Genomic DNA, 14,479 nt, shown 5'->3' on the forward strand with positions numbered 1-14,479 from the left:
TGCCTCTCGGGGTCTGTAATGTACCTTCTTTATAAAACAGTGAAGTTTGTTTGACTCTTGAGATGGATGCTTTCAGAACAATGATCTGTGAAGCCAAGAGGTTCATGGGACGAGAGTGGGGGGCGGGGGGGGGGCATACAGAGCAGGTAGGGACTCCAAACCCTCCACCCCACATTCAACTATAGCAGTTCTGTTTTTTAAAAATCAAATTTGGTGACTGGAATTCTTCCTAACATTTCAGCTGAAAAAGGCTCCACTGCTAAAAACATGTTTGACACCCCCTACTCTAGATCAAGCTTTCTCAGCCTCAAGTCTTTTGACATTTGGGGGCCAGCAAGTTCTTTGTTGTAAGGGCCCTGTAAGTCAGAGAAATGTCACAAGGCAACACACGATTGCTTGTCACATGAAATGTTGCATATTTGATAAAGCAATCCATATGCGATCAGTCGTTAAGTTGCAATTTCATGTTCATTGGCCTTTGCAATGTGACTCCTATGGTTTCTGGCTCCATGCTGCCACCTGGTGGTAGTGTGCTGAATATGCAGGGGCAGCCAGACATCAAAATGATGCCCTGTGGTGACAGCTTTGGGGGTAGATGCATGACCAGGACGAGTTCTAGAAGAATAATAATTTTCCCTAGAGGACAGCTGAGGTAAATCAAGCCAGAGATGGATCTGGGACTGGAGGTCTGATTTCTTGAATTCTATTAATGACAAATACCACGAACATGTATGAGCCAAGCACTGTGCTTGAGGTGGTGTGGATTTCAGGCTGAAAGGTGCACCCCCTGCCCATCCGGTACCTCACCATACCAGATGGGGAGGGAAGGGGGAGACAGGTGTTGACTGCCGACCCCATGCAGTAGCTCTGCCTGAGAAGTACTATGGCAGGTAAGTCCAGGTGAGTAGGATGCAGAGGTGGGGTGCCCAACCCAGCCTCAGGTGACCCTTGGCAGTCTTAGAGGGCAAATGGAGGCCAAGCAGATGTCGTGGCAAGGGCACAGCCCCCAAGAGGTAAATGAGCAATTTACATCCAGGAAAGTGCAAGACGCTCCTGTGGCTAGTGCCTAAGAGAGTGCAGTGGGGAAGGGCGAGAGGTGGGGCTGGAGAGAGGGTTGGGGCAGAGCATGGAAGACATTAAGGAAGCACATTAAGGAAGCACATGCTCTACAACTGAGGCACCATTTATGCTCTTGAACATGCTCTGGTCATGTTTCACAGACCATCGATAAATGCTCAGTGATCTGGGTGATCAGTGACATTGAAAGAGTTTCTGGAGGTAGAGCCCACGAAGACCTTCTGAACGAGAGCATCAAAGCCTGCCAGCGGGGGTTCTGCAGGGACGTGGCCCTGGTGGTCACCAAGACCGACAAGCTCCACTTGCCGGAATATCTAAGGTACCGTGCTGGGCTTGCAGGGATGTGGGTTTTCCTCCGTGGGTCCTGACCGCAATAACTATGGTAACTACAGAGCTTTGACTCATGGGCATCGTGGCCTCAGGGAAATGACCACTGGGATAAAAGAGAAGTCTGGGTGACTTCCTGGGACATCAGGACCCTTGGGTAGGTTGTCTTGGGGATCTTTCAGAGCTGCTGCTTAATGCCCAACAGGGTGTGCTCTACACAACTCCAGGGGTGCCACTCAGGTGTTAGATGCAAAGAGCAGCTCCTGGCGTTTTACAGTGTGATGGACTTGCCCTCCCCCATGGATATGTGAAGTGTAAATGCCGCACAGCTTGGGGCACTTCCTATAACACTCTCTGGCTGGTACCACTTTGTAGTGCCAGATTCTGTTTCATATTTGTCTACTCCTGAGATGTTTAAACACATTTGGAGCAAGGTTCTCAAAATTTCAAAACATTGGCCCAAAGTAGAAGCATTCTTAGAGTTGTAGTCTAACAAAAAATAATAAAGGGTAAGCATTTCAGAGCTTAGTACAAGTTAATATATGTTGATTTCCATGCCCACGTCTGTTTGCCCTGTAACTAGGAGGACTGTAACTTATCTTCCATGTTGGGACACTTTGAAAGTGAAAGAGTGTTATTAATCTTTATAGAGGAGTGGCAGGTATACACTGGTCTGTTCTGGGGACACGGGACATATGGTCATGGGATCTACCTTTGTTGATGCTTCTCTGCTCTAAAAAAAGCTTCTTCATCTGTCACCTCTGCTATATTCCCCACACCCACCGAAACCTGAGTCTGCTGTCTCCAGGAATTCCCTGAGCAGAGAAGCCTTCCTCGGTGAAGAAATAAGCTAAGGCTTTCCCCTCAACTTCTTGCTTTCATAGTCTAGGCTGGCATTTCAGCTTCATTATTTCTTTCCCTGCAATTCCATTCACCCCACCCCTACCACAGAATAGTATCTCAAGTGCTCCCTTTCCATTGCCAGCTCTAAAACGGAACATAATTCAATCGAATTTATTAAATATTTATTGAACACTGTGGAAGGGGTGGCAGATTCAGAGAGGCATCTTGCTTAGTCTCTGAGGTCACTGTCTTAAAAGAGGATGAAAGATTATATGAGTGATATGTAAAGTGCCATGGGACCCCAGAGACTGAGGGCTGCGTTTTGACTGGGTCAGGGGGTGAGGTCACAGAAAATTCCACCAATGACAAAATATTGAGATATTAAGATACTCTTTTCAAATGGACACTGGAGGTGGGTCAGAGCTTTTGGACTGAAGAAAGAGCTTAGGGAGAGGCATAAAGGCATAACAGTATACTCTGCTTTCAGGGAAACTAAAGACTGCTGTGACACATCATGAGATAAATAATTGTTACATTTCTCATTTCAGGGAAAGAAAAGTGGGAAATGTAAGTATGGGCTAGTTATTTATTTCTTTTCTTTTTTTTTAAAGCTCAATTGAGATACAATTGATGGACTAAAAATTATGTACATTTAATGTAAATATCTTGATGAATTTAGACTAGTTATTTTTAAGTAATACTTTTTATGATTAGTATATGATTTGAACACATGCACATTTGTCTGGGCCAAATGAAGAGCCACTCCCAAAATGTGCATCTTATCCCTTTATCACTCTTGGTAACCCTGGACTCTTTGCCATGCTTTTATTTCTTTTCATAATCCAGCAAGCTATTCAAAATCAGCGAGAGGCTGTTTTAGACAGAAATGAAATGATAAAGCTACAAAGGAATAAAATTCTCAAGGAAAAGCTAAAGGTGAGTGAACAGATTCTCCTATGCATTTTTCTGCTTTCCAGCCACTCAGATTTTGAGAAACAAGCACCTATTTGGTCTTGTGTGGTAGCAAGGGCAAAAGCTTTGGAGTAGAAAATTTGGACTTAACTTAGTCCTGTTGATGAATAACTCTGTGACCTTAGGCAAATTACCATACCTCTCTGAGCCTCCATTTTCTCCTTTGTAAAGTGGGCAAATAATATCTACCACCTGTGGTTGTTGGAAGGCTTGAATAAGCGTATGGTCTACTGAGAACTATGTGTAGATAAAATCAGGGGTCAGAGTACAGGTTGAAGCATGCTTTGCTAGAGGGATGCAGAAGGCCTGGGGGAACACAGGAAGGATGCCCCAGTCACACGGGCAGCTGGAGGAGGTGGTGTTGAGGAGAAGTTCAGGGAAAACTTCTCAGCCTCTTCAGCAGAATTTGAAAGAACCAATAGTATTGAGTGAGGTGAAGAAGTAGGAAAAAGGGCATTTGAGACAGAGGGAAGAATGTAATTGAAAGGACCTCCCGTGCTGGGTGAACTGTAGGCAAGTAGTTTTGAAGAGTTCAGCAAGGGGCTTATGCAGGAGTGTTGGGACATAAGCCCCAAGCTCTATTTTTCAAGCTTGAGTAATTGTTCTGTGGGAATCTTGGTGTTTTCTTATATTATTCTGTCACTAAAATAGGTATAAACATAAAACTCCTTCCTATAGTCTTATGCAACTATAAAACTGAAACCAACTTGAAGATATAATATAAACAAAACAACCTAAGTGTTATATCTCAGTTAGTATAACGTGATAGATGGGATGGTTTTGCTGAAACTGAATCTTCAGTGTTGGATTTAATAGTAAAAACACATGGCCTTATGTCCAGTTCTATATTTAATTGCTTTCTGTATTTTGACTTCAATTATATTGATGCAGAAAATGTCTGGTGTACAATGTGGAATTGGAAATTTCAAGGCTTTTGTTTCTAATTCAGAATAATCAGACCCCATACTTAAGCCAAAGTCTTCTACTGAGCAATTCTTGAATGCAAACTTTAATGAGGCAATAACTCAGTAAAGCTGTTCTTATTCTCTTTAATTGTTCTTGTTGGCATTAAAGAAATATGCATTTTATGAGGTTCTAATTATATTGTTTCTGGAACCAGAAACATAAAAAGCTCAATACACAATTCACAATTATATTTATTGCTAATAAATGGTGACAAATTGGTGTGTACGAGACAGGGTCTGAGCAACAATGCATCAGCTTGCAGGGTGTCTGTGGTTCTGATTCTTATGCCACAAGTCCTTTTAGGTCTGTACGCCTACACTTCTGATGGCTAGGTAATGCCTTCATTCTCCAACCACTTTTATTCAGTTTGAATTATTGTGAAACCTTCATTTGTACTGTAGGCTTTCATTTGGAAAATATTTAATCATACAAAATATGAGGAAGATGTTGATTATAGGGTAGCCATTCATAGAGATGTCTATGCTTATTTTTTTAACTATAAAAATGAAAATTAAGAAAAATATTGTAAGAAAAATTACAGGCTCCTGGGACTACACTGATTGATCTCAATTTGGAAATATCATGCATCTTAGGTGACTTTCTTAGCAGCATGGAGAATGGATGGTGGGAAGTGGGGCCGGTGAAGACTGGATGTAGAGAGACAAGTTGGGAGGCTTTTTCTGTAATCTAGATGATGTTAAAAAAAAAAAAAGTGGTAAAAGCCTGAACAAGCCAGTAACCATAGAAACAGAGTAGAGGAGATGCATTCATGAACTAATAGGGGGTTCAGATCCACAGGTCTGGATGACTGTGTGTGACAGGTAAAAGAGAGCTGGGTTTTGATGTTCTCAGGCATGTCTCTCGAGATTATTATACAGCATTTTGCCTTTGCTCTAGCAAACCTGTAAAGAAAACTTACGCTACTGCTCCTGTATGTCTCTCCTTTATTCACACACGACTACCACACTCACACTTCTGACACCAGATGTGCAGGGGTTTTCTCCACACCAGGCAATTCTCTCTGACACCAGCTGGGTAACCTACAATTTAACTCAATTTGACATTGTCTGCCTGGAGATGGCATCAGATCCCACAAGTTAAGGGTTTAGTCCCACACGACTGCCCCCACCTTCAGATGTGAATTGCAAGAAGTAGGTCCCCAGTTTACCCACAACTTCTGACTTGGCTACAAAGCGGTTCCCATGACCTCCTCTCCCTTGCATTGGGCTATTTACTAGAACAGCTCACATTTACCAATTTATTATATAATAAAGGATATGATAAAAGATGAACAGCCAGATGAAGAGATACATAGGGCAAGATCTTGGAGGGTGCCCAGTGCATATTCAGGCCCATTTTTTTTTCTTTTTCTCTACCCTGAGACATAGACCTATTACTATCAGAGAAACAATTTTGTTTTGTTTTGTTTTGTTTTTAGCAGGGAATAATATTAAAAATAAAAATTGGGATGCAAGGGGTATATACCAAATTATTCATACAAGTAAAAGAAGTGGGCAGGGTGATATCACTGCAAAATCATTTTAATGACAAAGCTAGAAAAGATAGGTTTTTTTAAAAATGGGGTTGCAACTAATTCAGAAAGATACATGCACCCCAATATTCATAGAAGCATTATTTATAACTGCTGAGACAGGGAAACAACCTAAGTATCCATCAACAGATGAATGCAAAAAGAAGTTGTGAGATACACACACACACACACACACACACACACACACACGCACTATGGAATATTAGTCATAAAAAAGAATGAAATTTTTGCCATTTTGTAGCAACATGCATGGACTTGGAGGGCATTATGCTAAGTGAAATAAGTCAGACAGAGAAATACAAACACTGTATGATATGGTTTATATGTGGAATCAAAAAAAATATAACAAACTAGTGAATATAACAGAAAAGAAGCAGACTCACAGATATAGAGCACAAACTAGAGGTTACGGGGGGAGGGGTAATATAGGGGTGAGGGAATGGGAGGTACAAACTATTGGGTATAAGATAGGCTTAACATGGGGAATGTGGCCAATATTTTGTAATAACTGTAAATGGAAAGTAACCTTTAAAAACTGTATAAAAATAAAAAAATTTAAATGGGTTTACAAATTATATTTCTGATTTCAAACTAACTCCAACTTTACTATATGATTTTTGATTCTGCTTCTATCTCGTATCCCTTCTATTTTGAGCTTCCAGGTTTTCTCCTTTCTCATTTACAATATCTTCTTACAAACTTAATACATTATGTTATACATTGTCATGAAAAACCACCTGTGTAAATGATAACAGTGGCTCACCTTTCTGTAGGATAATCTGATGAGCATCTATTTAGCCCTTGGATCCTACCCTCCAGCTGTAACTTTTTCTACTTCTCTTTTACAGTAACATGGAACCTGCTACTGTAGTCACTTCACTGACACTATCAAAATATTTCTTTGGATTACAACAACAAGCAGAAGTATTAACTAGTCTTCAATAATTTTCAGAAAAGATATACAAAATCTAGAGCAAATTTTTAAATAACGCAAACACCTGGATAAAACTAGGACTATTCCTTTCTTTTCAATTGTTTTAAAAGTCTACTAACATTTAATTCCACATTAGTTTTATCTCCCAGTAGAAAATGGGGTTGACTTTCCCTAAATTTTTCCTAGTGTCAAAACTCAATCGAACAGGGAAAAAATAATAGTTTTGGCAGCTCCTTTATACAACTTTAATCCTGACTAGAGTGTGGGGCTTCTAGCATCTCTATTCCAGCCTTGACTAGATGGGCTCGTGACTTGCCAGAGATGCACTTTCTTGCCTCCCCTAGTGGACCACTCACTCAGCTTCTTCATATCTTTGCATCAGAAGAAGATTGACAACTCCCTCCTGTGTTCTACCACCCCCATACACCCATGCACACACACGCACAGTCTTTATGGCTTTTCTCTTTTAAGTGAGAAGAATGAAGTATCACGAAACATCATTTATGTGTCATTCTAGTATGACTTCTCTGTGGTGATGCTTTTCTAATCATAAAAAAGTTTCTCATATGATTCTTACTTCCTTGACATTTAAAACCATCCTTTGCTTAAACATTACTCTGCATTTAAGTGTAGGATGACTCACTAACCACCCAGTTAAGAAACTTGCACTTTTATAGGACCTTTGCCCAGTGTTGTGTTGTGTTGATAACTTGATACATGTTTTAACAGTCAGCTCTCTGTTTAAAAAACAAAAAAGGCCCAATTTGTAGCATTTGCCAATATCTGTGGTATAAACGCTCCCTTGCCAGCTTCAGGCTACCGATGTGCTAGCGCTGAGGGCAGAGTTAGGAGGAGCTGTGTACGATTGGTGCTCAGGAGCTGGTCCAAGCTGGCTCCTCCCCATCACTGCCTTTGCCAGGGTTGTGCTTCTTTTTCCAAAACGGATCCTGGTACCTTTTCCCGTCTGAACATTTAAATATACTTTTTCTCTTTTTTAAAAAATTGAGGTGTAGTTAATTTACAATGTTGTGTTAGTTTCGAGTGTATAGCAGAGTGATTCAGTTATAGTATTTATTCTGTCTGTCTATCTATCTAATCTTTTTCAGATCTTTTTCCTTTATAGGTTTTTACGAGATATTGAATATAGTTCCTTGTGCTATATAGTAGGTCTTTGTTGTTTACCTACTTTATATATAGCAATGTGTACATGTTAATCTCAAACTCCTAATTTATCACCCCTCCCCCACTATCCCCTTTGGTAACCATGAGTTTGTATTCTATGTCTGTGAGTCTATTTCTCTTTTATAAATAAGTTCATTTGTATCATTTTTAAAGAATCCACACATAAGTGATATCATATGATATTTGTCTTTCTCTTGCTGACTTATTTCACTTAGCAAAATGCCCCCCAAGTCCATCCATGATGCTGCAAATGGCATTATTTCATTCTTTTTTATGGCTGAGTAGTATTCCATTGTGTGTATACCACATCTTGTCTATCCATTCATCTGTTGATGGACATTTAGGTTGTTTCCATGTCTTGGCTATTGTACATAGTGCTGCTATGAACATAGGAGTGCACATATCTTTTGGAATTAGAGTTTACTCTGGATATGTGCCCAAGAGTAGGATTGCTGGATCCTATGGTAACTCTGTTTTTAGTTTTTTAAGGATAAATACACTTTTGAACTATTTTCTCTCTACACTCCCTTCTAGAATTGCTATTTTTTAACTCCCAAGAGAACGTCTGCAACAGTGTCCTCACGACCTCTGACCTTGTGAGGTGGACAGATGGGAACATTTGACATTGGGAATACTGCTTTTCCTTATGGGTCTTGCGCAGAACTGATAGCGAATGAGCTAAAATTTGCTGAAGGCTCTTGTGAAGCATGTGCATGGTTGTCTTTGCAGCAGTTGAGTTATTCTGTTGCCTGTGTGCCTCTCTCACTTCAGAGAAAACTGCCAGCTGACTCCAGGGTTCTGGAAGCCTCAGAGCTGGTGTACACGGTCAGCGCCCAGGAGTACTGGCTGCAGGCTCTCCTCACCGAGGAGGAAACTGGTAATTTATACATATATATATAGTCATCTCAATCACTAAAACTCTCAGGATTAAGCTTGGCACTCTGAATTTCCCATTCTAGAACTTTCTGTGCCATACTTCTAGTTTGCCACAGTTTCTATACCTATGAGTAACTATATGCATGTTTCTCTCTGCATTCTTGTGGTCCTGAGACCACAATTCCTTTCTCCTCCAACTCTTACGGTAGTTGTCATTTCCTTAGTGTTTGCCTTGAGAGTTTTCACTCACCCAGGGATGGGTAGAAGTATTTACCGAGCATCTATGGCATGCTTTGTCTTTGTGGGAGTGTGGGGAGTAGAGAACATGGCTCCTTTCTTCAGAGAACTTGAAATTTACATGGAGAGCTAATACAGTAAGTCCCCTGCATACGAACGGGTTCCATTCTGAGAGAACGTTCATAAGTCCAATTTGTTCATAAGTCCAACAAAGTTAGCCTAGGTACCCAACTAACACAATAGGCTCTATAGTACTGTACTGTAATAGGTTTATAATACTTTTCACACAAATAATACATAAAAAACAAACACAAAAAATAAACATTTTGAATCTTACAGTACAGTACCTTGAAAAGTACAGTAGTACAGTACCACAGCTGGCATGCAGGGGCTGGCATCGAGTGAGCAGGCAGGAAGAGTTACTGACTGGAGGAGGGAGAGGAGGTGGGAGATGGTAGAGCTGGAGGATGGTCAGCAATAGGAGATGGAGGGCAAACTACAATTTCACTCACGCCCGACATGGATGGAACAGGTTCTGGTTCCTTGCTGGAACCAGATGCATGTTCGCATCTTTGAAAGTTCGCAACTTGAAGGTTTGTATGTAGGGGACTTACTGTACTAAGCCACATGCAAAAATCAAAGTAAAAATAAGGCTTAATTCAATGGTACTTTGAGTACAATAGAAATTCAGAGAACCCAGGACCTGTGTGGACTGGAGTGCTCGGGGAAAGCTGGGTGAGGAGGCGAGATCTGAGCTTGACCTTGATCTGAGCTGAAAATGGTTTAAAATGGGCCTATATTTCGCTAGACATGGAAAGGAGATTAAGGAGCAAAAGATGTAAAAAGTTGCCAGAAATGGGGAACTGCTTGAACAAAGCTATAAAAGAAATAACCAGCATAGCACGTGCAAGGAATAATATAGAAAAATTTCCACTTACAGGAGTAATGGGGGAAAAGTAGCGTGACATCTATCTTCTAAACTAACAGAGGATTAAGACTAAAATACGTGTCTAATCTGGAATTGCACTCATCAGAGGTCTCACCCTTTCTACAGCAAGCCTGAGCTATTTTGATATTAATGGTTATTTGACATAGATAGAAAAATCTAGGGGGACCAAACCTCTGAGACTCTAGAAATGTGAGCCCCTTCGGTTCTATATATGAGGGTGAGTCAAAAATTATCTGCACTCCAGCTGTAGAATTTATTTTAATTAACTTTTAGAAAAGACAAATACATCATTTTTTGACATAATCTCCTTGCTTTTCAATACACTTTGTCCATCTGTCAACAAGCTTTCGTATTCCCTCATTAAAACATGTTTTAGGCTGAGCTGTGAGCCACGAATGCACCACTGTCTTCACTTCTTCATCAGAAATGAATGCTTGTCCTTGTAGGGCCGCTTTCAGGGGAGCAAACATGTGAAAGTCCAATGCAGCAAGATCAGGGCTATAGGGAGGATGCTTTAACACCTCAAAACTAAGTTTTTGCAGAGTGCCGACAGTGTGGGCAGAAGTGTGCAGATGTGCACACCCTCAGACCACAAAAAACGAATCACTGAACGCAGCTTTTCTTTCGTGCAAATCACAAGTGGGGCATCCATTTTTGCTAACACCGCAGTTACAAGTGAACTGATATAACACGTTCACACTTGCACAGCAGTGACTAGGGAGACAGTAGCCTTGAACAGAAAGCACTGATAAGACAGTGCGGTCAACAGAAGTTTTAATATAACCGGAGTAGAGATAATTTTTGACTCACCCTCGTACTATCCAGGTAAGTACCATCCAGAGGGAAGTGCCCGTTTTTTTAACCAGCCTGCACTTTTCCACATAGTTTGTTTTCTACCATTGAATACAATTAACGTGCATCACTGCTGATCTACCATCCATAGTTGCTGACCCTAGACTGGGGAAAACAGAAAGGTTGGTTTAGCGAGCACACTGGCCACATAGGACCTCAACTGAAATTAATTCAGACTGACATCCTGATCTGTTAATTTTTATGAGTTCTATTTCCTACCAACTCTGACCTTTGCAAACTGTTTGTGCTGCCTGTGAATTCCAGAAATCCCCAAGTTGAGAGAATATATCAGGAGAAGTCTCTTGGATAAGAAGAGGAGGATGGTGACCAAGTATGTCACTGAAGCTTTCGGCCTGTTGCTCCTCACAGACAGTGTCAACTGCACAGAAAACCTGCCGGTAGGAAGATGCCCAGGCTGCGTGTCCTCACCTCCCGGCCCGGGCAGAACGCTCCTTCTTACCACGTTAGAAAGCTAACTCGCTATAACCTTTCTTTTCTTACCAGAGGAAGACCCTAAACTCAGAGAATCTAAAGAGAGCAGAAAGATAATCTGAGGGTTAACGTTGTAACCTTTGAGTAAAAAAAAAGAAAAAATGATGCTTTACATGCGACAGAGGGGATGATAGGAAAGGGTAAAAATAGTCACTTTTGCCTCACCTGAGACTTGAATCAGGTGGAATGTGTTTAATGGCGGGAGGGATTTATCTACTTCTACTGGAATAAGACAGTTCTTGGTTATCCTGAAGAGGCATGTGTGTGAGTACAGTCCAAAAAACTTCTTCTATCTGTGGACTTCCTGCATGGCCTGGTGCTGTCAGAATCTCAAATTCAGAGCAGTGTAGTTATATAACTTGAGAGGAAGGAAAAGAGGAGGGCCTTTCAGCAGAGAGTTAGATATTATCTCCACAGTCTAGAATGCAGTCTTCTGACCAGTTAAAAATGACTTTTTTCATAGTAGTGGACAAAGTTATGTTAGATGGATGAATTTTTTTTTCTAACCATAAGATAGGAAAGATGAGCTGCTAAATTAGAGGTCTGGGAGGGTTTGGGAGAAATTTATTGCTGGAATCAATCACCAACTGCATTGCTTCCTTGTGAGGGATTGAATATACCAACAGACAAGCATAAATAAAAAACAGAACTCTGATCCACAGCCTGTAGCCACTGGCCTAGGAAAACCCTGATCTACAATGAACAGCTCAGGAAGCCAGCCTGCTCTGTGGTAGATGTGTAGGAAATTAGACTACTATCTCTAGTAACAATCTAAGAAGCTAAACAATAACTTCTGTAACAATCAGCCCCAAATGGCCAGACCTTGGTTAATGACTGATGGCTTCCACAATCTTTTTTTTTTTTTAACTGTCATCCACATTTTATTGCAAAGAGATTGCCATTACTTTTAGGTATTTTAAAATATGAGCAATGGTTGGTTACAAAACAGAAAAAAATGTAAACAACCTGAAACACACAAAAACAACCTATTGAATTCAGATGACTAGAAGTATGGCTGGAAGATTACAGCTCCTGTTCAAACTAAACCATTTAGCAGTGATTGCTTTGCCTTTAATTCTGCAAATGACAGTCTCCCAGCAGGCTGCACTATTCTGATCACACTCACATCCTGCTCATGGAACTCTCTTCGCAGACAGCCTTCTTAGCCCATGGGCTTCCCTAATCTTTATCCCTGCCTCCAACTGAGGATCAACCCAAGAAAGACTATGCATTCTCATGGATCACATAGGATCCCTGCTAGAGGTTGCCACCTAGGGCTGCCCCACGGCAGGGGCTTCTGAGCGGGGTACCGGAAGCCTTCCCACCCCTCTGCCTGCCTTTGATTGTCTGCCAAATGCAGGTGATGACCGCTGACTCCTTTGCTACAGCAAGCTCTGAATTAATAGCCGTTGTGTGTTCTCATTTGGTGTTTATTTCCACACTTGCTGTCGCCTATCAGATTTGCACAGTCAAGCTGACTTCTTGCTATGCAGAAAAGGGAAGGGGCAGAGAAATGTACCAGTAGGGCTGGTCCTGAGAATGTGGGCCAGTGAACCCGAGAGGGCCCTGTGGAGTGTTGAGCAGAGGCTGCTGCTGGAGACCTGACTTTGGTGTGAAAAGTAAACAATGTCAACTCCTGATGGTCCACGCAGCGTCAGGCAAATGTCCACATTTTAGAAATAAAAGTGCCATGGAGAGCAAGATTCACCATCTTTTTCATCATATTTCTTATTCCTTGTTTTGGTCTAGTTCTGTGTAAGAAAATAGAAACCCTCCTGGAATCTGAGATTTTCCAATATGACTTTTGTCCTCTGAAATACTAGCGAAGGTTTTGACATTCTAACTTCCCCCCCAAATTCTTCGGGGTGAAAGTTGCCTCTCTGCCCAGCAAAAGATTGCTTTTGGAAGTGCTGATGGAAAACGAATCAGATGTGGTACTGTGTGTGGTTGGTTTATTTTATAAACACCGGGACAAAGCATTTTGCAATCAAAATTGGAGTGTGGTGTGGAGGCGCAACCCAAGTAGGGGCTCTGTCCCTCCTTGTAGCCAGACTCCAGGTGGCAGAAGACGCAGAGGCGGGGGCTGGCTGGCACTTCTGTGATAGCCTTTTAGAAGGAGTTGCCAGCAGGCTTATTCAAAATTCTTTGGCCTCAGATATTGGTCTCAGTCTTAGTTCTCTGATGGAAAGTTGGAAGGCAAGAGTTTTGTCAGTTCCTTTGCATTCTGGAAAAAAAAAATATTAAATCTAAAAATGTATGTGAGGGATCGTTTTTTAAGACTGTGACTCAGACAAAAAATTTTAGAGTTTAGATAGTTAGTGATTTTAAATGAACAGGGATCTAGTCTTTATTTTTAAGAATCAATGGGAAGTTGATTAAGATGATTTCAATGTTGAATGAGTCCAGACTTTCCCTTTCTTACTGCCCTTTTATTTCCAGCCCCTCCCCTTCTCATCATTCTTTTGCTTTTTCAACAAGGATTTGTTGAGAGTGAGCCTTTGTGAGAATCTTGCCTGTGGAGTTTTCTTTTCATTTCTTTTCATGATTTTCTTCCTTCATTTTGGTCACCAGTGACACCACAAACTCCAAAGAATCTAGAGGCAACTCTGGGGAAAAAAGTATAGCTTATAGAATTCTAACTAGTGAAAACTCTGAAACTCCCCAGGGCTTGCCTAAAACACAATAGTTTCCATAAACTTCTAAAACTTATCTATTCTGAGACTCAGGGTGCAGGAGTTTGAGGCTGTTTTCAGGATCATTCGGCCCCATTCACACACTTCACAGTCTGTGGAAGGTCACATCTCAATTCAAGAGCTATTTCTGTCATCAAATTTGTTTTGTTTTGTTTTGTTTTTTGGCCACGCCATGCGGCACGCGGATCCTAGTTCTCCAACCAGGGATTGAACCCATACCTCCTGCAGTGGAAGTGCAGAGTCTTAACCACTGCACCGCCAGCGAAGTCCCTCTGTCCTCAAATTTGTAATAGATTTTAAAAGCCTTCGTTATCCAGCCATTTCTCCACGCCACTCATTCACCCCACAAATGTTTATGGACTACGCTGTCCATGCCCTGCCTCAGAATAAACAAACATGCATAACAGAGTCTGTCTTGCCAGCAATGTCCTGGCCCAGGGCAGGAGACGCATGGCCTGAGAGAGAGACATAGCACAGCAGGGCTGTATCAAATGCAATGGGAGCCCAGGAAAGAGCACCCCAACTCT

General features: G+C 41.4%; 1 protein-coding gene across 1 annotated transcript in view; it reads left to right on the plus strand.

Annotated features, from left to right (window-relative positions):
• NUGGC (nuclear GTPase, germinal center associated) overlaps positions 1-14,479 on the plus strand; it is a 47,631-nt gene that overhangs the window by 19,343 nt on the left and 13,809 nt on the right. The window contains exons 8-12 of the mRNA XM_057722614.1: positions 1,221-1,396; positions 2,796-2,814; positions 3,094-3,183; positions 8,625-8,730; positions 11,032-11,165. Coding sequence (XP_057578597.1) covers positions 1,221-1,396; positions 2,796-2,814; positions 3,094-3,183; positions 8,625-8,730; positions 11,032-11,165 — 525 coding nt within the window. The remainder of the gene's footprint in view (positions 1-1,220; positions 1,397-2,795; positions 2,815-3,093; positions 3,184-8,624; positions 8,731-11,031; positions 11,166-14,479) is intronic.

Source organism: Hippopotamus amphibius, chromosome 2 (genome assembly GCF_030028045.1).
Source record: "Hippopotamus amphibius kiboko isolate mHipAmp2 chromosome 2, mHipAmp2.hap2, whole genome shotgun sequence".
Lineage (NCBI taxonomy): Eukaryota > Metazoa > Chordata > Mammalia > Artiodactyla > Hippopotamidae > Hippopotamus > Hippopotamus amphibius.